The sequence below is a fragment of the Schizophyllum commune genome (genome assembly GCF_000143185.2).
Source record: "Schizophyllum commune H4-8 unplaced genomic scaffold SCHCOscaffold_5, whole genome shotgun sequence".
Taxonomy (NCBI): Eukaryota; Fungi; Basidiomycota; class Agaricomycetes; order Agaricales; family Schizophyllaceae; genus Schizophyllum; species Schizophyllum commune.
In genome coordinates, this window is record NW_026089542.1 from 1,573,094 (window position 1) to 1,595,837 (window position 22,744).

At 57.7% G+C, this 22,744-nt stretch overlaps 10 protein-coding genes across 10 annotated transcripts; 8 read left to right on the top strand and 2 right to left on the bottom strand.

The window, feature by feature from the left end:
- Nucleotides 1-339: 339 nt before the first annotated feature.
- SCHCODRAFT_02622416 (uncharacterized protein) lies at nt 340-1,238 on the bottom strand. The gene has a single exon (XM_050345114.1). It carries the CDS (start codon nt 1,081-1,083, stop codon nt 730-732), a length of 354 nt encoding a protein of 117 aa, XP_050200524.1. The 5' UTR covers nt 1,084-1,238; the 3' UTR covers nt 340-729.
- Nucleotides 1,239-1,409: 171 nt separating this feature from the next.
- SCHCODRAFT_02622419 (14-3-3 protein) lies at nt 1,410-2,709 on the top strand. The gene is made up of 6 exons (XM_003036572.2): nt 1,410-1,468; nt 1,521-1,543; nt 1,593-1,659; nt 1,709-2,015; nt 2,067-2,410; nt 2,462-2,709. Exons 3-6 carry the CDS (start codon nt 1,593-1,595, stop codon nt 2,515-2,517), a joined length of 774 nt encoding a protein of 257 aa, XP_003036618.1. The 5' UTR covers nt 1,410-1,468; nt 1,521-1,543; the 3' UTR covers nt 2,518-2,709.
- On the top strand, nt 2,637-5,933 carry SCHCODRAFT_02575575 (PGAP1-domain-containing protein). Its single transcript, XM_003036573.2, has 7 exons — nt 2,637-2,990; nt 3,046-3,208; nt 3,260-4,471; nt 4,525-4,863; nt 4,916-5,168; nt 5,224-5,694; nt 5,746-5,933. The coding sequence occupies exons 1-7, from the start codon at nt 2,769-2,771 to the stop codon at nt 5,906-5,908; spliced, it is 2,823 nt and encodes a 940-aa protein (XP_003036619.1). The 5' UTR covers nt 2,637-2,768; the 3' UTR covers nt 5,909-5,933.
- A 68-nt stretch (nt 5,934-6,001) lies between these two features.
- Nucleotides 6,002-6,527, top strand: SCHCODRAFT_02258372 (uncharacterized protein). Its single transcript, XM_050342217.1, has 3 exons — nt 6,002-6,225; nt 6,278-6,350; nt 6,403-6,527. Exons 1-3 carry the CDS (start codon nt 6,070-6,072, stop codon nt 6,486-6,488), a joined length of 315 nt encoding a protein of 104 aa, XP_050200525.1. The 5' UTR covers nt 6,002-6,069; the 3' UTR covers nt 6,489-6,527.
- A 132-nt stretch (nt 6,528-6,659) lies between these two features.
- SCHCODRAFT_02501279 (uncharacterized protein) lies at nt 6,660-8,975 on the top strand (the record flags this gene model as incomplete). The annotated part of the gene is made up of 11 exons (XM_003036574.1): nt 6,660-7,021; nt 7,068-7,132; nt 7,187-7,248; nt 7,299-7,438; nt 7,493-7,636; nt 7,690-7,853; nt 7,903-8,051; nt 8,103-8,225; nt 8,275-8,360; nt 8,408-8,577; nt 8,629-8,975. The coding sequence occupies 11 exons, from the start codon at nt 6,660-6,662 to the stop codon at nt 8,973-8,975; spliced, it is 1,812 nt and encodes a 603-aa protein (XP_003036620.1).
- A 469-nt stretch (nt 8,976-9,444) lies between these two features.
- Nucleotides 9,445-9,781, bottom strand: SCHCODRAFT_02622424 (uncharacterized protein). Its single transcript, XM_050345115.1, has one exon. It carries the CDS (start codon nt 9,725-9,727, stop codon nt 9,458-9,460), a length of 270 nt encoding a protein of 89 aa, XP_050200526.1. The 5' UTR covers nt 9,728-9,781; the 3' UTR covers nt 9,445-9,457.
- A 513-nt stretch (nt 9,782-10,294) lies between these two features.
- Nucleotides 10,295-16,133, top strand: SCHCODRAFT_01165933 (uncharacterized protein; the record flags this gene model as incomplete). The annotated part of the gene is made up of 13 exons (XM_050341148.1): nt 10,295-10,912; nt 10,964-11,164; nt 11,214-11,532; nt 11,580-11,644; nt 11,692-11,761; nt 11,814-12,156; nt 12,206-12,386; nt 12,437-12,464; nt 12,514-12,761; nt 12,811-12,974; nt 13,028-15,372; nt 15,414-15,720; nt 15,920-16,133. The coding sequence occupies 13 exons, from the start codon at nt 10,295-10,297 to the stop codon at nt 16,131-16,133; spliced, it is 5,103 nt and encodes a 1,700-aa protein (XP_050200527.1).
- Nucleotides 16,134-17,001: 868 nt separating this feature from the next.
- Nucleotides 17,002-17,833, top strand: SCHCODRAFT_02666747 (uncharacterized protein; the record flags this gene model as incomplete). The annotated part of the gene is made up of 3 exons (XM_003036576.2): nt 17,002-17,262; nt 17,319-17,744; nt 17,807-17,833. The coding sequence occupies 3 exons, from the start codon at nt 17,002-17,004 to the stop codon at nt 17,831-17,833; spliced, it is 714 nt and encodes a 237-aa protein (XP_003036622.2).
- A 742-nt stretch (nt 17,834-18,575) lies between these two features.
- Nucleotides 18,576-19,160, top strand: SCHCODRAFT_02498850 (uncharacterized protein; the record flags this gene model as incomplete). Its single annotated transcript, XM_050343082.1, has 1 exon — nt 18,576-19,160. The coding sequence occupies one exon, from the start codon at nt 18,576-18,578 to the stop codon at nt 19,158-19,160; it is 585 nt and encodes a 194-aa protein (XP_050200528.1).
- A 186-nt stretch (nt 19,161-19,346) lies between these two features.
- Nucleotides 19,347-22,679, top strand: SCHCODRAFT_02622430 (uncharacterized protein). Its single transcript, XM_050345116.1, has 3 exons — nt 19,347-19,895; nt 19,948-21,249; nt 21,300-22,679. Exons 1-3 carry the CDS (start codon nt 19,389-19,391, stop codon nt 22,329-22,331), a joined length of 2,841 nt encoding a protein of 946 aa, XP_050200529.1. The 5' UTR covers nt 19,347-19,388; the 3' UTR covers nt 22,332-22,679.
- The last annotated feature ends 65 nt before the right edge of the window (nt 22,680-22,744 follow it).

A 22,744-nucleotide genomic window follows, 5' to 3' on the forward strand; every position in this document is an offset into this window, starting at 1 on the left:
AGGCAGGCTTTGTGAGGGGGCTTTTCAGTGGTTGGGATTTGTTGTCGATGCATAGTTTTGTACTCGTTTGTCATCTTGTATCTTGTGAAAGTTTTTCCATGACATCCTCCAGCTGCGTGTCATATCTTGATTGTATATGCACTTCAGAGCATGCCCTTGCACGTCTTTCGCCCTCCCTTGAGCAATTTCATCCATGAAAGAGGGGTCAGTGTGTTTGCGTCTGTGGGTGCCGATTCCCACGATCATGTGCTCAGTTGAACTTGAACCTCGCGTAGCTGATTTTTGGTGTCTACTCGGCGATCGTCGATCAACAAGGCTCGCCTAAAAACCTGAGATGTAAGGCGGAGTTTGACGCATTCCCGTAGTAAATTGACAAAGCGAGAACGAGGCCGCACTCCGTGTTCCCGCCACGATTTTGTCCGGAAGGCATTTACGTGCAGGAGACCGTAACAAGCTGCATGCATATCTTGACGACGATGAGGGCGCGGGCCCTTCATTCTTGTTCCCCTTTACGTTTGTGCGTTTAGAATTCTGGAAGATCGGAGGTTGTTTGTACACTTTGTCAAAGGGTCCACGCAGTTGCACGGGCAAAGGCGGATGGACGTGGCGGGCTTAGCGAACGAATCTCGGAGGCGCGTCGATTGGCGAAGATAAGCCCGATAGATGGGTTCGAAAACTCGCGGTCTAGGAAGACTAGTAGCGCTATCTTCTGTGGGCGCTAACAAGCGATTACCCATCATTGACACTCTCGACAACTGCGCCCATAGATCGGTAGAGTGACGCGATACATTGAGCGAGCTTCAAAGGCGGACGCAGCGATCTTGCGGCCGTGCACTCACAAGAAGCCACGATAACAGGATCCAGAAGACAAACAGACGATGCAAACTTGCCAAAACCAGGCCCTCGTCCGGTGCTCGAGCCTCGGAACCTGTGTAGCTTATCTGATGAAGGGAAGATCGCCTTTTGTGTGGGCGTAAGCCCTGCGCCCAAGAGTGAAAGGCGAAGAGTGTGTCTCGCAACCGAGCGGAGCAGTGGAATTGCATGAATGGCCGGCCAGGAGCCGGCGATGAATTGCGCCTCCATCGCCGAGCTGCGCTGGCTCCACTGCTGCACGAGTGACGACTAACTCGTCAAAGTGGGGCGATGACCGCAAACAAAGCACGCTCGGCTGGCTTTGAGGAGAGCAACGCGCACAAAGCCACGTCGCTTGTGCCGCACAAAGGGTTCCCTTGGGACTGGGGGCCTTGTCGTTTTGGGGTCGTTTGACGGAGGGCTCGGTTTGGTAAATGTCACTCGGCTTCGACGGCACTCGGATCAGCACGCGGGGTGACGGTTGTTTGGCAACGCCCCCGGTTCCAACCCTACGCCCTGCGCCGCTCAAAAAGGCAAGCCCTGCGCCCACCAATCTAATTGCACTTGACTTTCAACATCGACCATCTCCAGCCACTCTTCATCGTCGCCCCACCTCGTGAGTGCACATCGAGCTCGCCGCCGTGGGCGATCCTGACGCGTAAACCCAGCTTCCACCTAAACACCATCCATAGTCAGTCTCCGACGCGTCGAGACGCGTTTTCTGTACTCAATATCTCCAGATGCCTGAATCGCGTGAGGACTCTGTCTACCTTGCCAAGCTCGCTGAGCAGGCTGAGCGCTATGAGGGTACGCACATCGCTGATCGCTGCGGGGAAGCCACTGACGCGGCATGCAGAGATGGTCGAGAACATGAAGCGCGTTGCGTCTTCCGACCAGGAGCTCACCGTTGAGGAGCGCAACCTCTTGTCTGTCGCGTACAAGAACGTCATCGGCGCGCGCCGCGCGTCCTGGAGAATCGTCTCCTCCATCGAGCAGAAGGAGGAGTCGAAGGGCAACGAGGCCCAGGTCTCCATGATCAAGGGCTACCGGGAGAAGATCGAGGGCGAGCTCGCAAAGATCTGCGAGGACATCCTCGACGTCCTCGAGAAGCATCTCATCCCGTCGGCCGCGTCTGGCGAGTCGAAGGTCTTCTACCACAAGATGTACGTGGCAGAGCCCTGCACCGAAGCTGCTTGACTGACGTGGCCTTTCAGGATGGGTGACTACCACCGCTACCTCGCCGAGTTCGCGACTGGCGACAAGCGTAAAGACAGCGCCGACAAGTCCCTGGAGGCTTACAAGGCTGCGTCTGACGTTGCCGTCACCGAGCTCCCGCCCACACATCCCATCCGCCTCGGCCTCGCCCTCAACTTCTCCGTCTTCTACTACGAGATCCTCAACAGCCCCGACCGTGCTTGCCACCTCGCCAAGCAGGCGTTCGACGATGCCATCGCCGAGCTCGACACCTTGTCCGAGGAGAGCTACAAGGACTCGACCTTGATCATGCAGCTCTTGAGGGACAACCTCACCCTATGGACCTCGGACATGCAGGACTCTGGTACGTGCCTGAAATAGCGCATATATGCGGCGTATCTGACCCTTTGTGCAGGCGAGAAGCCCGCCGACTCCAAGGATGAGGCCCCCGAAGCGCCGGGCGACGAGTAAACGCTTTTTACCCGTCATGTATATCCCGTCGTCGCATCGCACTTGCATGTCCTCCATTCATTGGAACGTTGTCACGATCGCTCTGTTGCATTGACCTTCTTTCCATCTGAGTTTACCTATTTTTTATTTCCTTCGTAGTTGTGGCTCGCGGTTTATCAATCAAAGAATCAGAAGTCATCTCCCTGTAGTGAACTTTGTGAAGACATGAGAAAGATGCGAGTAAGAAGCGCCTTGATTTTGACCGCCATGATATGAAGGCTGCTCCTGCTCTCGCCGTTGGCTCTCTGCTTGCCGTGTTCCTACTATATCTTGCCACCGTCCGCATCGTAGACGACCTATCTCCTCAAGGATGTCGCATGTCATGGATGTCGCCGTCGTACATCCTGCAGGCAGACTTTAACACGTCATGGACGCCGTTGGCGCATCGTTATTCGCTGTGGTTGTACCGCGAAGTAGGCTGGCAGTCTAATCAAGTGCGTTCTATGCGGTGTTCCTCGCTGTAGAGAGCGTTAGTTGAGTGCATGTAAGGTCGGACAGGGTGTACCAGTCCTCTTCATACCGGGGAACGCAGGTTCCTCTCACCAAGTCCGCTCGATCGCGTCGTCTGCTGCCCGGCAGTTCTATGGCTCGCCTGGATCTATCTCTCCAGAGTTCAAGACGCGTACGCTGAAGCCCCTGGACTTCTTTGCTGGTGAGTGTACTCTCCATACAACGTTGGCCGTCCTGACCCAGTCTGCTCCAGTCGAGTTTAATGAGGACCTCTCCGCTTTCCACGGCCCTACGGTCGAAGCCGAGACTGCCTACACGTCCCAAGCCATAACCTACATCCTCCACCTCTACCCCCCTGGCACCCAAATCATCGTCCTCGGACACTCCATGGGCGGCATCGTCGCCACGTCCCTCCTCCCCAGCCCCGACATCTCAGCCGTCATCACCATGTCCACGCCCCACACGCTCCCGCCCGCGCGGTTCGACGCGCGCATTGACGCCATATACGACCGGAACCGACGCGTGCTGGAGGGGGACCCGACCCCGATCGTCTCCCTGTGCGGCGGGGCGACGGATATGATGGTTCCGTCGGAGTCGTGCGTGCTGCCGACGGTGGAGGGCGCGGGTCCGTACCGGAGGACGGTGTTCTCGTCGGCGCTGGAGGGCGCGTGGACGGGCGTGGGGCATCGGGAGATGGTCTGGTGTCACCAGGTTAGGTGGCGCGTTGCGCGAGCAGCGTTAGAGCTTGGGGGCGCGAACACGCCTGCAGGGAAGGCTGCCGTGCTCGATAGGTGGCTGCGCGATGGGCATACGTTGCCGGCTGAGCTGCCTCTGCCAGCCGACTTCACTCTGACTGAGGGGGACTACGACACTCTTCCGACAGGCGCGCCCCTGGTCCTCAAGCAGCCGCGGGGGTCGAAGATGTACCTGCTTCCCGTTTCCGAGGACAAGCGCCATCATCGCTTCGTGCTCTATGTCTCGCAGGGTTCCATTTTGCAGGTCTCGCCGCAGAAGCCTCTTCCCTTGCAAGCATCGGTCTACAGATGCTCTGCCAACTCCGACGGGACGCTATCTTCCTGCAGTTCCTTGTCGCCTACCACGCTCAAGCTCATTCCGAACCCCATACCTGGAAAGCCTTTCCCATTGCCGAGCGAGGGGACGGACGAGTCGGAAGGCGTCGTACTGTTCGAGGCCGAAGTTGACTCCGCTGAAGCCGCTTCCCAATGGATCGCGGTGAACGTGGAGAACGCGGATGGACGAGGTTGGGTCGTCAGTGGTTGGGAAGCGTCTGCACCTGTGATGCACGATGTTAGCACCCTAGGGCTCGTCTTTGGTGGCGTGGATGTGGCTCTTCGTGAACCGGAAGCCTTGAAGAGCACAATCGGACTGCCTAACTTGCTCTCGCATGCGTTGCTTGTGTACCGGGTGACGCCTCTAGCGTCCCCGTCTGGGTCGTCTTGCAAAGGTGAGTACTCATTCCGTTCACTTCCGCAGGACAATGCTGAATCCCGTCTTCAGATCCCCTCCTACCACCGCTACTCAGCCACACTTCACATGCTTCGGAAACCCACTACTTTCCTCTACGGCCAGGTCAAGAACGCAACGTGCTCTTACACACCCATCTCCCCGCTCCATACATCCACGACCCTCGCCCGCAGCCAGGTATCGTCCTCAGTATCTACTCGTCGGGCTCGGAAGGGTGCCAACACGACCTCGCGGGTATTCATATTAGCATCGACTGGCTGACGACGGTGGGCCGATGGACGACGCGGTACTTCACGACACTGGCGGCTTGGTGTGTGGCGATTGTGGCGCTTGCGATTTTTGCTGCTTGGAGTGAGGCGGAACGGAGTGGAGGTACGGTCCCTCCCAACGTCGCAGTGGATGCGAAGACTGACTGGTATCATAGCCCCAGTAGCTAGCGTACCGTCTTCATTGGGACACTTTATCGGCGCCCATATCCGCAAGCTTGTCATGGCTTGCTTTGTTGTCTCCTTGGTTCCTCTCCCGGAGTCGTACTACCTTGGGACGCGTGGTGAACCCTTGTTTGCACCCATTTCTGTGTTGTTGATAGCGCTTGCGGGCGGCTTGGTGTATGTGAGCTGGTGGCTACTGGTCGCGCTTATGTGGCCGATTGGGAAGATAGCAAGGCTGTTGAGCAGGTTCGTAATGTGCACTGCTCGACTGTATACTGCGCTTGCTAATTTTTAGTCGCAGACCAACGTCAAGGCCGGAAAAGCAGCGCATCGGACGATATACTGTCCTCTCGATGGGCCTTGTGTTCATCCTTATCACGTTCTTCGTGCCGTGGCAAGTTGCATATCTCGGATGCTGGCTCATACACCTGTATACGTGCGCAACCTCACAGTCATCACCTGTTCGAGCGATTTCGCCCGCGCTCGAGACTATAGCCCTCGGATCCGGAGATGAAGACGACCGAGCCACAGCGGAGCAGCGACAACGCAAAGACGACCTCAATCGCCATAACCACTCGATGCACATACTATTCCTCATGACTTGGCTGCTGCCCCTCTCTGCACCTGTACTGGTCGTCTGGGTGCGCACGCTGGCCACGGCAGGGCTGACGACACCGTTCGATGGAGATCACTTCTTTGGAAACGTCGCGCCTTTCCTGGTGCTGGTCGACTTCGCGTCTTGGACGCGGGGACCGCTGCTTCCACCTCATCAGTATGTATTTGCTTTATCTGGCTCGTCGCCGGACTGATTGTATCCTCCCAGCTTGGAGAAAAAGCTATCAGTGCGTTGGGCATGGGTCATTCTGGCAGGAATTGCGCTCTTCGTTGGTCCAAGGCGGGCTTACAGCGTATTCAATGCTGCAAACGTAATTGTAGGCCTACTTGTAGTGCTCAGGATAGGTAGACGCTATTTAAGGTCTGAGTAGAAATCCAGTGCTTGGGCTTGTACTCAACTTGGTCAAAGTGATGCAGTCAGGCCGGGAATAGCGGGCCGCCGTCGCGTCGGCGCGTTCTTGATTGAGATCACTTGTCCCGAACGCCATCGCGCCTTGACGCGTCTTGCACGCGTCCCCCATTCGAACCAGACATGTTTCCCACAACCTTCGACGCGCCTCCCCCGCCCGCCACAGAGGTTGTTGTGAGCGAAATTCTGCGGAAACAGACGTCCTTCAAGTGGCATAGCAGCTTCGAGCGCCTCAACCGCTGCCAGCCGGGTATTGCTGGGCTACTCGAATTCGGTCGCGTACGCAGGCCAACGACGATGGCTCTTTGCGCGTATACTCATGCAAAGCTAGGCATGGATACTGCTTGCGGATGCGCTGCAGCCACGAAACATCAATGATCCTGGATGGCAAAGAGACGATCTTGGTGCGTGGGCGGCAAGCTGCGCGAGGGACTACCTGGTTGACGCGCGCGGCAGATTCGGTTGCGGTGAACGCAGCCGTGACTATTGTGAATGATACGAAGCGGCTACCTGTGCTTTTAGAGGTGTTCCTTGGTCCGTGACCTACAGGATCTACTTCAAGCGACTCCCTAACCCGCACGAATAGATGAAGTGAAAGATAACTTCCCCTTGATCATGGCCGAGGTCGACGTCTTCCTGAACCGCTTTCATGAGACTCGGGACCCCCTTCTTGTCCTCCAGATGCTAAACCGCGTTCGCGAATGGTATCATGCATGGTGTCCGGTCGTCGAGTGGGCTTCATCACTCCTCTTACCGAAGTCTCCTCTCATCCCACCCACAGTCTCGGCCACACCGTGATTTCGGCGTACACTGCACAGTTCCAGCGCAATCTCTTCTCCAGTCTTCCCCCTACCTTCGCCGCCGCCTTCAAGTGCTTAGTGCAAGCCACCTTGCGGAAGGACGACGACAACCTCGCCGCTCTCATTCCCCACCACAAGCCCCTCTGGGATACCTTCGAGATCCTCGGGCTCGTCGACCGGTATGAGAGTGTGATCGCAGCGGTCGCCTACGAGTTCATCGAGGCCCATGTGCTAGAGTCGTGTAAAGGGGACTGGGCGGAACCGAAGCTGGAAAAGTAAGTCCAGGTGCATACCGCTTGGATGCAGGTACTCATTCGTTAGGTTGAAGGAATGGATGGGGAAGAACCTCATCGAGTGGATGCTGCTCACCTATGCGCGCGATGCCCGTGGTCGTAAGTGCGCGCACCTTTCTTACCAACCCTGTGCTTATCAGCTTGCAGCGGACGACGCTAAGGCGAAGATGTCTGGTGTTGCGTCTCGGTTTGAATTCCATCTGAACAGGGTATGCCTTTGTTCTCTGGATCAAGAAATTCGCTGACTTTGCAACCATAGGTGCTCTGTGAACTACGCACCCGCGAAATCTTCGACATCATCGTGGCACATCCAGACTCCATGGGTGCTCTGGCTGACCTCCGAACATGCCTCATGCGGGTCGACACACGACCAGCTTTCGTCGCCGCTCTACGAAAAGCGTACGATAGGCCCAATTATACAGTGGCGAATTACGCTAATGACATGCTATATAGAAATCGAAAACGACTACTACATCCAGGCGCAGACACGCCCGTTGTTCTTGCCCAATATGTCGCTACCATCAGGTGTCTACGCGTCATTGACCCGCCCGGGGTGCTTCTGTTCAAAGTGGCGGATCCCATTCGACGGTATTTGAGGTTCGGACGATCGTTGGCTGTCGTCCCTTGACTTGCTCAAAATATCGCGATAGGGAGAGGCCAGACACCATCCGCTGCATAGTTGCCAACCTCGTAGGCGATGACGACGGTGCTGACACGCTCGTCGAGAACGAGCCTATACAGCCGTTGCACCAGGTCGATATCGACGACTATAGCGACCCTGCCTGGGAACCAGAGCCGATCGATGCAGGACCAGGTGAGTTCGCAGCCTTCTTGACGAGGGTTCTCGACTGAAGTCACAACAGAATTCCGGACAAACAAGCCTAGCGATGTAATCAGCACGCTGGTTAGTATATACGACTCGAAGGACTTGTTCGTCAAGGAACTTCAAGTACTGCTCGCGCAACGGCTGCTCGCTATCAACAACGATGACAACGAGCGCTTGGACAAGGAGGTATGCATCTGTCCCTTGCATTGCAAAGCCAATGCTAACTTGTCGTTCCAGCGCCGCAATATCGAAATCCTGAACATTCGCTTCGGTGAGGCGCCACTGCAAGTCTGCGAGGTCATGATGAAGGACATGTCCGATTCGAGACGAACGGATTCGCATGTGCAGTCGCAGAAGAAGGTACGACGACCAACTTCCACAGGTCTCCAATCCCGCTGACCGCGCGCAGTCCGTCGTCCATCCAACGATCATCTCTTCACACTTCTGGCCTCCACTCGAAGCCAGCGACATCGCCATGCCTGGGCAGTTCAAGGAGTACGGACACATTTCCTGCACTGAGAGCATTCACTGACGTTACAAAGATTGCAAGACTCCTACTCTCACGAGTTCTGCGTCTTCAAGCCAGACAAGAAACTCAAGTGGTTGCCTCATCTCGGTACCGTGGAACTCGAGCTGGAACTGGCGGACCGCACAGTCGAGGCGAAGGTCCCGCCGCTAGAAGCCGCCTTTATTGAGCTTTTCTCGCAGAAAGGTAACGTGCTGATCAAGCACATTCTATGGGCTCTAACGTACGATGTGACAGACATATGGACCATCGACGAGCTGATCGCCGGTGTCGGAAATGTCGATCGGATCGCGGCTTTGAAGGCCTTGACTACGTGGATGGACCTGGGCGTCCTGAAGGAAGACACGGAGAACACCTTCCGCCTGCTTGAGCATGCGGAAGAGAAGTCGACGACTGAGCGCGAGCCGAGGACAGGTGTGTGGTGTTCATGGCCTACGTTCGGCCAAGCATTGACGCGGGTTTTAGTCATCGCCGTGGACGAGCCTGCGCCGGTCTCAAGCGTACAACAGCAACAGGCCGAGCAGATGCGGGTATATTGGAAGGTTAGTCTTGGCTATCGGCTACACTCCATATACTCTGTTTGACATTGACGCGAACACAGTTCATCGAGGGCATGCTCACAAACTTGGGCTCGATGTCGGTCGACCGAATACAGTCTATGCTCAAGCTTGCCCCAGGATACGACAAGACCATTGACCAACTTGCGTCGTTTATGGAGGCGGCCAGGAGAGAAGGTCTGGTCGTGGAGCGAGATGGACATTGGAAGTTGGCGTGACAGCATGTGCGGCGTAGCCTTTTCCTCTTGTGTAAAATGGACACTTGCGTATTTCCTCTTGTAACTTTATTTGTGTACTCTACAAGGGATTCTTGACTTTGACGCATTGTTGGACACCAATAAGAGGGATGCATGAAGCCACAGAGGCAACGACTTCTATCTATTGTGACTGTATAGGAGGCTGTTGCCCGTTGGGGATACCTGATCGAGATTGCGGAGGTATTCCAAAGCCGCGTGCCGTTCTTAGATCTGATCTCATGCAGCCTTCTCACGCCGCTCAGTCATCGGCGTTCATTTGCCTGCTCCTGCGCTCAGCTGCAAGGCTTGCGTGCCACCAAATGACTCCAAGGATGACTCGGATCCTTGTTGAGGAGGTGCTGCATTTTTGTGGGACACGCAAACAGTTACGTGTCCAGAGTCGGTTCGCAATATGGAGAAGCGTGCTATCGCTGCGGTGAACGTTGTCCGGGGATCGTACGCTTCAGGGCTGATGCGTAGCGACAGGGAGGTCAAGAGGAAGAGGTAGATACACGGAATTTCTGTCCGTAGTCGTCGATCCATCTGCCCTCCGTGAATTGTGGCAACTCGACCGGGCAAATGTGATCTGACAAGGGCTAGTGTGATAGGCCATCAGCGTGTCCAAAGGCTAGGCACGGCAAGTACGCAAGTAGCGGCGGAGAGCCACCCGCGCAGGAATCCTGCCAAACTGCAGCCCTGCGGTTCAGGCGTGCACACCGAGCGCACTGCGTCCGGTAGCGTGCAGCGGACGTTGTTCTTTTCCCCACGGCGGTTGCCGAGAACAATACAAACGGCAGAAGATGGGACCCCAGTCTCGGCACCTTCTCCAAGGGCCGTTCTGGTGACTGTAAATGCTTGGGAGGCTTCTGATCAATATGTTTGGCTTTGGAAGATGGCTGGTAGTGTTGGTTAAGAGACAAAGAGGGAGCATTCGATTGTAAGGACCGGAAAGAGGGAAGAAATCTCCGGATCAGGTGCCAAATGCGTGTGAAGAAAGCCGTTGCTAATTTGAAACTCCGCCGCTTCACTTGCTTCGCACCACCACCCGCCTCTCTTTGCGGACAAGCTTACTGGCAAGGAGCGCCTCATAACACCCCCTCTACTGCCCAAATGCACGGGACCCCGTCGACGGGGACTCCGCGGGGCACGCCATCCGGAAGGGGCCGCTCACCTCGCACGCCCGGCCACTCCTCCCACTCTCCTACCAATTCTGGCGTCGCTCAGGGCTCAATGGCTCCCACTACATCGTTTTTCTCGTGCCTCAGTATCCCTGTCGAGGGTGCTATTCCCATCGACGACGGCACTTCTGGCAAGACGCCCGTCGAGATGCCTCTCGCCACGGAGTCCAAGAGAGCGCCCAGAAAATCGAAGATGGATGCTATGGCTGCGATGAGCGCCAGCGCAAGGTCCAGGTCTGTCGATCTCGACGAAATGGCTGCCAACGGTCCCCTCGCCGAGAAATACTACAACCGCCCTCCCATTCCCATTTCTCCCACGCTCGACCTCAACAGTGTCAAAACTGCGGGACAGGGCGTACCAGCGCCAACAGCAGACCCCACACCGAGACTTTTCGGACTGCAGGATTGCCCAGAATATCATCCCACGGCAGAGCAGTTCCAAGATCCCATGGCCTACATCCAGTCTATCGCGGAGGAGGCGAAGCAGTTCGGGATTTGCAAGGTCGTTCCGCCGCCAGACTGGAAGATGCCGTTTGTGACGGACACGGAGGCGCGTGGCCATCAGTTCACTTACCTAATTTGGCACTAACGCTTCGCGCAGACTTTTCGTTTCAAGACACGTTTACAGCGGCTGAATTCAATCGAGGCTTCAGCTCGGGCGAAGATCAACTTCCTCGAGAAGCTCTATCGCTTTCACAAGCAGCAGGGCCATCCGCGCGTCTCTGTTCCCACCATCAACAACAAAGCTCTTGATCTATGGACGTTGCGTAAGGAGGTCGACAAGTTGGGAGGTTATGAGGCAGTAAGTCCGACGCATATATCTCCGAAAATCCCATCTCATATCTCTCAAGGTTACGAAGGCGAAGCAGTGGGCGGACCTCGGTCGGGTTCTGGGATATCGAGGCGTCCCAGGCCTATCGACGCAGATCAAGAACTCGTACGCTCGCATCATCCTCCCATACGAGCATTATATGGCGAGGGTGAAGAACTCCGCCGCCATGTCTCCGATCGTCGCAAGTACCACGCCTGGCGCGGCCGCTCCCTCTACCCCCAGTAAACTCTCCATCAATACCGTTCCTTCCGCGAGCATGAAGGACGAGAGCCCTCCATCGAGCCCGCTCTCTGCTATGTCGGACATCGACGAGGGAGAGCAAGCGAGGGACACACTTCGTACGTCCTTCCATCTACAACTCGAGTTGCACTGACTCCATATACAGCGTCTGCGTCTGATGCTGCCCGTACGTCTTGGCAAGAACGCAAGGAGAACAAGGGTACACCTGAGGTTCGTCGAGCGATGCGCCTTTAACCTGTGCTCATCGAGAATTGTAGCAACACTGCGAGATCTGCCACAAGAAGAACAACGAGAAGCAGATGCTCTTGTGCGACGGCTGTGACTGTGGTACGTGTGAAACCTCACATAAATCCAGACCGGTTCTGATTATCCATGGTAGGCTTCCACACCTTTTGCCTTGACCCGCCTTTGGAGGCGATCCCGAAGGAGCAATGGTTTTGCTTCGCTTGCCTGTCCGGTACGGGCGGCGACTACGGCTTCGACGAAGGCGAAGAACACTGCCTGTCAAGTTTCCAGACTCGCGACAACGAATTTCGTCGTATGTGGTTCGAGGGGCATCCTCCGCCTGCGGACTATCCCAAAGGCCCCGTCACCAACAAGATCGGAGACGTCGAGGTGCCCGAGTACTACTTGGAGGAAGAGTTTTGGCGCCTCGTTCAGTCTACGCAGGAAACTGTCGAGGTGGAGTACGGCGCTGACGTGCACTCTGCGACCCACGGCAGGTTCGTAACTCGGGCAATCTCGATGATGCGCATCTGACTGTTCCTACAGCGCTATGCCGACGCTCGAGACGCACCCTCTGGACCCGTACTCTAAGGATCAGTGGAACCTCAACAACATCCCGATCGTCGCCGACTCTCTCCTGCGCTACATCAAATCCGACATCTCTGGAATGACGGTGCCTTGGACGTACGTGGGCATGACCTTCTCGACCTTCTGTTGGCACAACGAGGTAAGGAAAAACGCTACTTCCATTCAACTCGCTTCTGACCGCTTCCCTAGGACCACTATACGTACAGTATTAATTTCAGTAAGTCTAAAGTCCCATCCACCGCGCGGCTCTTTGCTAATTTCCCTAGTGCACTGGGGGGAGACAAAGACCTGGTACGGCATTCCCGGCGATGACGCGGAGCGCTTCGAGGCAGCCATGAAGAGGGAAGCTCCGGATCTCTTCGAAGCACAGCCAGATTTGCTCTTCCAGCTGGTCACGCTCATGAACCCGAAGCACGTCCGCGATGCCGGTGTCCGCGTCTATGCTTGCAATCAGCGCGCTGGCGAGTTCGTGTTGACGTTCCCGAAGTCCTATCATGCGGGCTTCAACCATGGGGTGAGCCTTTGCTATAATCGTATTAAATAATGCGCTAATCCATATATAGCTCAACTTCAACGAGGCGGTAAACTTCGCGCTTCCCGATTGGTTGTCGTACGACCGGGACTGCGTCGAGCGCTACCGGCGGCATAGGAAGATGCCCGTGTTCTCGCACGATGAGCTGCTTGTGACCATCACGCAGCAGGCCCAGACGGTCAAGGCGGCTACGTGGTATGTCTTGCCTCCTTGTTACTATCCAGAGTCGTGAGTCTGAAGTGCCATAGGTTGCTCGACAGCCTCAAGGAGATGACAGACCGCGAAATGGCGGATCGTCAGAGCGTCCGGGCCCGCGGCATCAAGGAGCGCGTTGAAGCCGAGGATAGGCCCGAAGAGCAGTATCAATGCGCGGTCTGCAAAGTCTTCTGCTACCTGTCTCAAGTTGTTTGCCCCTGCAGTCCGACGCGCGTTGTTTGCGCCGAGCACGTCGACGCCCTCTGCCAGAAGGCCACTTCCCCCGAGCACCTCACACTCCGTCTGCGGTTCAGCGATCACGACCTGTATAGCACTCTTGCTACAGTGCAGGAGCGGTCGAGCGTGCCGGCGCAATGGCGTCAGAAGTATCGATCCCTGATCGCCGAGACTGCCCGTCCACCTTTGAAGACCTTGAAGTCTATACTGGCCGAGGGCGACAAGATGGGCTGTGCTGTCCCCGAGCTGCTCACCCTTCGCAAGTGCGTCATCCGCGCTGGAGAGTGGCTCGACGAGGCCACCCACTTCCTGCAACGGAAACAGAACCGCAAGCGCACGAAGCGTCGTGGCCGCCCGAGCGCAGCAGCTGCTGCTGCTCAGGCAGCGGAGGACGAGAAGCTCGAGAAAGGTCTCGATGACCTTCTACAGCTGCTGAAGGAAGTGGAAGATATGGGCTTCGACACTCCTGAGATCGCCGCGCTTCGCGTTCTCGCCGAGCGAGCGGCAACTCTGCAGCAGCGTGCTCTCGACATTCTGCAGCAGTCGCGCGGCGAGCACGACCGGCCGAAGCTCATCGAGGACGCGAAGGCCCTGTCGGCCGACGCATCTTCGGTCAACGTCGCTCTCGAAGAGGTTCAGGCCGTCGAGCGGATTGTGGAGAGGGAGGAGCTGGAGAAGGAGCTGGAGAATTTGTATGGCGGCGACGACCCTATGCTCTCGATGGAGCAGGTCCGCGGTCTACTCTCGCGTGCCCGGGCTTGCGGCCTTACGAACGAGAACAAGTACGTCGAAATCTTGGAGGCGAAGGACAAGGAGGGCGGTGACTGGGAGGAGAAGGCGCAGGCGATACTGCATGCAGAGGTGAAGACCGTCGCCGACCTGGAGCTCTTCTCAGGTGCGGACGGGGTTGTTCCTCCTGTCGTTCCCAACGTCCTCGCACGTTTGCGCACCCTCTACGACCGCGCGAAAGACTACGAGAAGCAGGTCGGCATCTGGCTTGGCGCGGACGACGAAGTCACAGCGAACAAGCCCACGCTTGCCGACGTTCACAGGTTCATCGACAAGGTCGAGAAGGAGTTCAGGATCGACATGGTCGAGGATCTCAAGCGCGCCGTCAAGATTGCCGACGATCTCGAGAGCAGGTGCAAGCAGGTCATCAACCACAAGTACCAGCCTGGCGAAGACGATATGTTCGAGACGATCTCGCAGTGGACGACGTACGCCCGCAATCACCTGTCGCTGTTCCAGCTTCCCTTCTTTCAGAAGCTCGACAGCCAGCTCGAGCAACATAGGGCTTGGCTGCGCGAGATCCCGTGGTACTGCGACGGACACCTGACGGCGCACGGATCCGACCTTCTGAAGGATGTCATGGACGCAACACGGCCAGAGGATGACTTCGCGCCGGCCGACGAGTACTTCACTTGTATCTGCGACTTGCCCGTTCGACCACCCGCGGAGGGCGAAGTCAACACCGCCGTACAGTGTGATCATTGCTACGCTCGCTTCCACGCCGAGTGCGCCAACAACGGAGGCTCATGCCCGTTCTGCGATCACCACCATTGGAACGGCCAGATCCCTCGTGCTCGCACGTGGCATTTCTGCTACCTCCCTAGCATACTCCTCAAGGCGCCGGCTCTCACGAAGCAGTATTCTCGCGAATGGCGGGAACTCGAGGTCATCGTTCATCGAGTGGACCGGCTTTCCGCCTTGATTGGCCAGTTCCTCGCGTATTGCAGCCAGCCCGTAAACCAGCGCCCTGAGCATATCCCTCAGGTGCGCCACTACATGCGCAAACTGTGGCGGATTCAGTTCGTCGTGTCTCCAAACCCGGACGTGTCTTTTGGACTGGATCTCGCCGGCCTTCATCGCCTACTTGCTGGTCGGCCAGGGCACAAAACAAAGCGGAAGCGCAGGCCTAAGTTCTTGTTCGGGCAGGACCAAGATAGGGACTGGGTAGACGGGACGCGCTGTATTTGCCGCGCTCTCGCAGAACGTAGCAAAACCCTCCCCATCATACAGTGCGTTCATTGTCGGCGGAAGTACCACGGGCCTTGCGTCTTCTTTCCGGAGGGCGTTGACAGCAAAGACTTCCTCTGTCCCCTTTGCTGTGTGCGCAAGAATAGGCGCTATGCGTGGGGAGATGTTCGAGTGAAGCCAATTGGTATGCCTTTTCTACTGACCGTAACACCGATACTGATTTAGAACCAGATGCGCAGGGGTACCCCCGAGACGTGTACGTTGATGTCGCCAAGATGACAGAGACGCACGCGAAGGAGCAGATCTATGTCAAGCTTGCCGAGCCTCGGATGTCAACGCTCATCCTCGAGCTCATCAAGTATATACCGGCGCAGTTGCCCCCCGAGGCTATGAAGAAAGAGTCGAGTAGCAAACCGGGCGATGGTACACCCGCTCCTGCATCCGGTCCGCCAGCACCTGTCATGCCATCGCAGGCGTCGACGCCACAGGCCGCAAGTGCAGGCCCGCCGCCTCCGCCATGGCAAGCGTCGAGGTGGGCCCCGTCGATGCAAGGAGCTCCTCCAGTGCCTCCGCCGAGGACACCGTTGCAGGCAACACCCCCGCAACCTACAGCTCGGACGGCGGCAAGCCCTCATGGTGCGCAGCCCTACGGTGGTCATCCACCCATGGCAAGCCCGCGGTTGCCTCCACCGCCTACCGCCTACCCTCCCCCACCTGCTGATTCGCGGAAGCGCAAGGACCCAGAAGCCGGACCAGCAGGGGAACCCTCGGCCAAAAGGAGAGCTACCGAAACTGGCTCACCTTCCCAGGCCCAAGCTCGGTCACCATCCATCTCCATGCACGTATCGCCCGGACACCAATCCTCGCCTCGTACTGCATATGCGCAGGGCCCGATGCCTGCTCAGCAGGGGCCGCCAATGTCTCCCCGGCAAGGCCCGCCGGTGATGCATATGCAGGGCGCTCAGTCGCTACCTCGTAGTTCCCTTCAACCCGCACCACCACACCCGCGAGCCCCGAGCTATCCGTACCCGCCTCCCGATCCAAGGATGTACTACCCTCAGGGCTTGCCGAACAACTCGGCACTGCCGCCAGTAGGCAGAAGCGCGTACCCCGTCCCTACCGTCGATAACTCTCGTCATTATCGGGTGCCGCCACCTGTACCCCGCGCGCCACTCCCAGTACCCCCCTACGCTGCGATGGCAGCTCCTCCGCCGGTGCCTCCGCCAGTTCCTCCACCCGGGAGGTACATTTACCATGATCGCAATGGAGCCGAGGTACGCGTAGACGATCCGGCGACTGCACATATGGCGCCGCCTCCTGGCTCTATGCAACCCGCTCACCATGGCCAAATGTCTCCGGGGCCCTCTGCTCCTCCAGCGCAGCGCCGTCAAGGGCCTCCGGGTCAGGAGGGTGACGGGCGTCGTTTGCCTGCCCCTGCAGAGTATCCGCCTCAGACGATTCAGTGGAGCAGTTGAGAGGATTTGGAAGACTGCTGTCGAATTGTTGTATGCACATTTTGCTTTCCTTACCACTTTGCACCAACTCGCTATGTATCTATATGCACTACATGTTTATGCCTGAATTGAACTGAGTTATGTGCAACACCTGCAGTCTGCAAGCGCGCCGCACGGCCGCCCGAGGCGCGTCTAGGCTATTGATCCGACGCGAAATCCGTTCGCCTCCGTTGGCGGCCCGCTGCCATGATGTTTATTTCATTTCCCTTTACTTCCCGCCGCCATTAGCTGTCCACTCGGCATTCGTATGTCGCCTCGTTGACCTCGACGATGACCTTGGGCTTGCTCGTTCATCCCTCATGTCGTTCACATTCAAATGGCCTCGATTCTCCGACCAATTTCACTACGACGCTATCCAACTCCTCAATAATGCGCTCAACAAGGGCGACAAGCCGCCTGTCATTGCGGACAAGATCGAAGTCGTCGAGCTTGAGATGGGGACGCAGCCCCCCGAGCTAGAAGTCAAGGATATAGGCGAGCTGACGACGGACCAGTTTCGTGGGATCTTTCGCCTCACATACGCGGGGGATGCGCACATCGTGCTCAAGACGAAAGTTCAGGTGTGTCGTGTGCCATGCGTAGGTAAGATAATGCAGCTCATAGCGCTGGTTCATAGGCGAATCCCCTCAACCACAAGCAGCCAGACATTCATATGCTCTCTGGCTCGCGCGGCATGCTCGCTGCAAAGCACCCACTTGTCGTCCCCATGCACCTCCGCCTCTCGCACTTCAAGCTTAATTCATACGTTGTTCTCGTCGTCTCCAAGCAGAAGGGCATCACTCTCGTCTTCAAGACGGATCCGCTGCAGAACGTCGATATCAACAGTACCTTCGATTCGATCGCCGTAATCCAGAAATTTATTCAGAAGGAAATCGAGGGGCAGCTAAGGCAGATGTTCCGCGAGGACTTGCCCGGTATCATACACAGGCTCAGCCAGCAGTGGGTGAAGGCGAAGGTGGAGGCGCCGTATCAGCGTCGCTCGCCGCCCGGTCCTACCCCTGGCCCCTCGTCGCTCCCCGCTTCTCCGCGCGTGCCGCCATCCGTGCGATCGGCCATGACAACACCCTCGTACGCAACGCCCCCGCGCTTGCCTCGTCGTCACAGCGCCCGAGCATCTGTTCCTTCCTATAGCCCCTCTGTTCGCTCCACCCGTTCCACTCCTGCGACCTCCCCCTTGACGAAGCCGCCCACGACTCCCTCGCAGGCGGCGGACGACTCAGAGCCCGATGACTTTGCATACGATCCGACGTATGGCCTCCGTCCCGAAGGCGTCCCGCAAAAAAGCAACTTCCACTCCTTCAGCAGCTTATTCGCTACACCGACCCGCGGGCTCGCTGACCTTGCGGAGGAAACGGAGGACTCATCGTCAACGGCCGCCGACCTGGACTCGCAGTATGACGACGTCGATGACCTCGTATCAGAACCATTTGATGTTGTCGACTGGGGCGATCCCCGCGAGGACCTCCCCACAGCAGTGCCTATGGAGTACGAGACGGTGCCGGCGATAGGCGGCGGGACCGTCACCCGTCCGCGCGTTCTGCACGCGCAATCTCGCGCCATGACGCCCGACGCACGTCCGTCACCCCGCGCTGGCCCGATGTCTCCCTTCGCCCTCGGCGGCTTGCACGAGCCTGGTCGCATCATGCGTTCCATGTCCAATCCATACTTCGCTGACGCTGTGATACCCGAACCCCCACAACCCATGTCGCGACACCGCTCCTTTGACGAGGAGCTCGACAGTGACCACCACGCTTCGCAGTCGTCGTCTGCGCGCTCGCAGTCTATCGCGACTCCGCCGGACATTACGCCGCCTCCCCGCGAAACGCCTATACCAGCTGCGCCGGCGTCCCCACTGGAGTCGCAATCCCCCTTTATGTCGAGCACCGATGGCGGAGATGACGACTCGGTGCACGAAAAAATTGTCCTACGTCCCAATCTGATCAATACCAACGTCAGTCTAAACCAGCTCTCGACACTCTCCTTCTCCAATCATACCCTGTCTCCATACACTCGCTCTGGATCTCTTGCGCACTTCGCCGTCCGCAGTGGGCCGCCCCGACCACTCCAGCGCGAAGAGCGAGAAGGAGACAGTCGACCGCGCAAGGCGCGCCGGAAGCGGACGTTCAGATTGGGCGGAAAGAAGGCTGAACCGGAGGCGCCACCAGGGGAAGAGCGACATTCACGCCCAGAAGAGCCAGCATCACCGTTGCCGCCCATGTCGGATTCTGAGTTCGAGTTCGACGAGGAGGATATGGATCGGTACTTCCGGCGGGCCACGGCGGCGCCCTTGGGGAAAGGTGGGCCAGGGAGCGGCCCGCCGTCGTTGCTGAGAAGTAGGGCATCTTCTTTTGCCAGCGGGTCGCCGCTAAAAGGACCTGATATGCACCCAACGCATATACGGAGACGTGGGGAGGGCGCGAGGCAGGCATCTGGTCTTGGGATATCCATGAACTTTTGATTCGATACATCATCACAACCATCTTTCTGGCTATCACTATGTATTCTACTTTACGATCTACTTACAGCCCGGGTGTATAGAATGTATGTACTATTCTGTCTATCGATTCCCGTATATACGAACTTGAACTTGTGGGTCCAGGCCGGCAGACACCGAATCACGCGGCTCGCACGGCGGGGATGCGGCGGGGCGGGTGTTGACCTCGACCATTATTATGCGACGTTAGCGATGAACGGCGTCCGCAGATTTCTGGGCGCGGCGACCGCGAGCCCACCGCCAGCGCCTGAAGATGCGCCAGTGGTCCCCCCGCTCGTGCCCAGAAACGGGCCCTCCTGGCCTCCGAATAATGCTGGCAGCCCCGACAGTTCCCCATACACTAGTCCGAAGATGAACACTGCCGCGCTGTTCCTCAGGAAGGACAAGCAGAAAGCTCCCCCGCCCCCTCCGCTCCCGAACGACGACGACTCGCCCGGCTCGTCTGCGCGTACATCCGGCGTCTCGAGCATGATGACTAGCCAAGGACAGACGTCGGCCACGTCCTCGCCAAGCCGGCCATCCATGTCGCTCAGCAAGTCCACTCCAATACCTGGCAGCTCGCGACCCGAATGGAAGCGTTCCTCAACACTGGTCAACTTGCGGGACGAGCTCCTCGTCAGTCTACTGGCTAGCGAGGCCGCGATCGACAGTCGGGACTTCGAGATCCTAAGCTCGGAGGAAGTAGAAGATCTGAAGAAGGTGCGTGACTGGCAACACGTATGGACAACAAGTAACGTATATGCTCTCGTAGGAGGAACATGTTCTGGCATCCCGCCTGGTCGCCGCGAACAAAAAGGTCGCTCTCGAGACCAAGATCCGCGATGCTGCCATATCCCTGTCCAAAGTCAACTCCTCGCATCGCAAGGTGTCCAAGCAAACCGAAGAGCAGCTCGGCGCCGCCAATCGCCGCGTAGAGACTGCGCAGAAGGAGCTCTGGCGCGTGTCTGAGCGCGCGAACGAGGTCCATCGCCGGTTGCTTGAGCATCGCGCAGGCGTCCTCAGCCTTTCTGTCCGCTCTCTAGAGAAGAAGAATGCGCCGCCACCACCAAACAACGATGCTGCCGGCCATGACTCCGGTTACGACACCCCTATGAGCCCCGTCTCCGCCTCGACCTCGTCTGCGCGCACTCACGCTGCGGCCCGCTTCGATGGCGCGCATCTGTTTGCCGGTCACGCGGATGCGGTTGTTCCCAAGCGCAAGTCGCCTTCCGGGGGTGCCGACGAGATCGAGGCCCTAGAACAGAAGCTGAAGGTCGCCACGGAAGCCCTCGCTGCAGCTGGGAAGAAGCAGGCCGAGATGGCACGTGAGCTATCCATCATGCGACTGGAGAAGGAAACCGTAGAGTTCGAGCTGCAAGGCGCGGGCGATACCATAGCCAATCTAGAAGAGGAGCTGCCGAAGGTCGAAGAGGAGATCCAAGGTCTCATGCGCGAGCGCGAGGGCTGGGATGAGGAGCGTGCACAGTGGCAAGCGAAACTTCAAGAGGCGACTGCGCGTGCACAGGATGCAGATACCCGGTTACAAGAGATGGAGGGTTTGCTTGCGGATAGCGAGGGTCGTATACGAGACGCCGACGAGCAACTACGAGCTACGCAAGAGCGGTTACGCGACAGCGAAGATCACCTCCGCGACCGCGAGCGAAGGCTACAAGACGCCGAGATCACCTCACGCAATCAAGGCGAGAGCGAGAGTGCAGAAGCTGCAAGGTTACGACAAGAACTGCAAGCAGAACGTGACCGCCTCAACCTGGGCATTGACACCGCACGCGCTCTGATTGACGGGCACGGCATCAAGCTCGGTGTCTCTGCAAGGGGAGGCGAGTCTCTGGAGCGCTATCTTGACGCCTTGGGCATCCATCTCGAGACCATCGCTGCTGCTTCAGCATCTACAGAGCGGGAGCGGCAGGAATGGGAGGAAACCAGAAGACGACTCGAAGATGAGGTGCGCTCAGCATACGAGCGGCGCGAGGGCCTGGTGCGTGAAGTGGAGGAGGCAAGAAGGGAACGAGAGGAGGCTCGGAGGGACGCGCGTGACTTAGAAATCAAAGTCAAGGCAGGTAGTCCTTTCATTCTTTCCAGTCACGTATCCTAACACCTTTGCAGGAACTCGAGGTCCGCACACCTCAGACTCCAGCGTTGTCCATCCCTCTTCCACCGCTTGTCGAGCTGCCGCCTTTGCCCGAAGGTCCCGTCGAGTATGTGGGCGAGGCGGCTCACTTCGCCAAAGTATTACAACCACTTTGGGCGATCCTTCCCTCACCAGAGGCGCGCGCGACGCAGTTCAGCCGCAATGGGGGAAGTCCACGGGCCTTCCGCGCTGCGTCGAGCGCCAACGGATCTCCAGCTCCTGTTGCGTCCCTATCAGAGCTCGATGTTCGGTCACTCAAGTCATTGTACGACGCCAGTCCGTCTCGCTCGCCGAACGTCAACACAAGTGCACAGCAATTCACCGTGGAGGCTTTCGCGCATCGCGTGCAATCCCTCATCAGTGACGACCGCGCCCTGATTGAACGGCTCGTACGCTTCGCGAAGGCGCACGAGCTGCTCAAGAGGAACGCCGAGCGCGCACAAAAGCTTGCGCAAGAAGGTAGCTCTGCACTAGAGACGTATCAGAAGCAGGTGATACACCTCGAGGACCGCAATCGCGACCTGAACAACCGGCTAGCTGGGATGTCGCAAGAGTTGGGGGAGTTGCAGGATGCCGTCGACCGTATCACCCAGGAGAAGGCAGAGATAGAGATGCAGGCAGCCGAACAGGCGCAGACGATGGACCAGCTGCAGGAAACGAACAACACGCTGAGCGCCAAGACGTTGTCGCTCGCGGAGGAGGTCGTCGCCGCGCCCGAGGGCGTCAAGCGACAGCTCGACGATGCGAAGAAGCAGCTCGCGTCCGTGCAGCAGCAGCTTGCGGAGGTGCAGCGCTCGTATGCGGACAGCGTCACAAAGCTCGCCGCCTTGCAGAAGGAGCTCGACGAGACGCGCGCGGCGAAGAAAGCCGCCGAAGACGACCGCGACGAACTCGAGCGCGTGCGTAACGGAGAGCAGATGCAGAAGGCGCTCCTCCTAGACGAGCTCAACGACCTGCAAATGCAGAACGGGCAGCTCAGGGAGCAGATCCGGGCGATCAAGAAGTAGCTTCACTTCCCCTCACACCCGTCCACCTTTCGTACCACCGAGGGACCGTACTTTCGTGTTCAGTAGCCTTTGTTTGCGACCGCCGGAGCCTACCTTCATTTTACTCTTTCTCCTAATTTATCCACATCTGTCGTCCCGTTCTTTCGCTGTGTTTTGCACGTACCTACTCACCACGGAACCTCTGTAACATATGATACCTTCCCGGAGGGATACACGAGCTTGCAGATCCCAGCCGCTAATGTCCCATTTTGCTTGCCTCAAATATGGCTGGACGTATGCATATATGAATTTCCACAGCGATGAGGTTTTGTTTACGGCCAGGGAGACGAGCGAAGGTACGTACGCGGTGTCAACTTTGTCTGCAGACAGCTTAGAGAGATGCGTACGACTTGATAGCGCGAAAGGCTCTGTCG

Excerpts from the sequence above, each read along its gene's own strand:
- SCHCODRAFT_02622416 (XM_050345114.1), bottom strand. The coding sequence starts at position 1,083 with ATGGAGGCGCAATTCATCGCCGGCTCCTGGCCGGCCATTCATGCAATT.
- SCHCODRAFT_02622419 (XM_003036572.2), top strand. The coding sequence starts at position 1,593 with ATGCCTGAATCGCGTGAGGACTCTGTCTACCTTGCCAAGCTCGCTGAG. Across the intron at positions 1,660-1,708 it reads GCAGGCTGAGCGCTATGAGG|AGATGGTCGAGAACATGAAG; the intron begins GTACGCACATCG and ends CGCGGCATGCAG. Across the intron at positions 2,016-2,066 it reads AAGGTCTTCTACCACAAGAT|GATGGGTGACTACCACCGCT; the intron begins GTACGTGGCAGA and ends GTGGCCTTTCAG.
- SCHCODRAFT_02575575 (XM_003036573.2), top strand. The coding sequence starts at position 2,769 with ATGAAGGCTGCTCCTGCTCTCGCCGTTGGCTCTCTGCTTGCCGTGTTC. Across the intron at positions 4,864-4,915 it reads TGAGGCGGAACGGAGTGGAG|CCCCAGTAGCTAGCGTACCG; the intron begins GTACGGTCCCTC and ends CTGGTATCATAG. Across the intron at positions 5,695-5,745 it reads CCGCTGCTTCCACCTCATCA|CTTGGAGAAAAAGCTATCAG; the intron begins GTATGTATTTGC and ends GTATCCTCCCAG.
- SCHCODRAFT_02258372 (XM_050342217.1), top strand. The coding sequence starts at position 6,070 with ATGTTTCCCACAACCTTCGACGCGCCTCCCCCGCCCGCCACAGAGGTT. Across the intron at positions 6,226-6,277 it reads GGCTACTCGAATTCGGTCGC|GCATGGATACTGCTTGCGGA; the intron begins GTACGCAGGCCA and ends ATGCAAAGCTAG. Across the intron at positions 6,351-6,402 it reads ATGGCAAAGAGACGATCTTG|ATTCGGTTGCGGTGAACGCA; the intron begins GTGCGTGGGCGG and ends CGCGCGCGGCAG.
- SCHCODRAFT_02622424 (XM_050345115.1), bottom strand. The coding sequence starts at position 9,727 with ATGGATCGACGACTACGGACAGAAATTCCGTGTATCTACCTCTTCCTC.
- SCHCODRAFT_02622430 (XM_050345116.1), top strand. The coding sequence starts at position 19,389 with ATGAACGGCGTCCGCAGATTTCTGGGCGCGGCGACCGCGAGCCCACCG. Across the intron at positions 19,896-19,947 it reads AAGTAGAAGATCTGAAGAAG|GAGGAACATGTTCTGGCATC; the intron begins GTGCGTGACTGG and ends ATGCTCTCGTAG. Across the intron at positions 21,250-21,299 it reads ACTTAGAAATCAAAGTCAAG|GAACTCGAGGTCCGCACACC; the intron begins GCAGGTAGTCCT and ends ACACCTTTGCAG.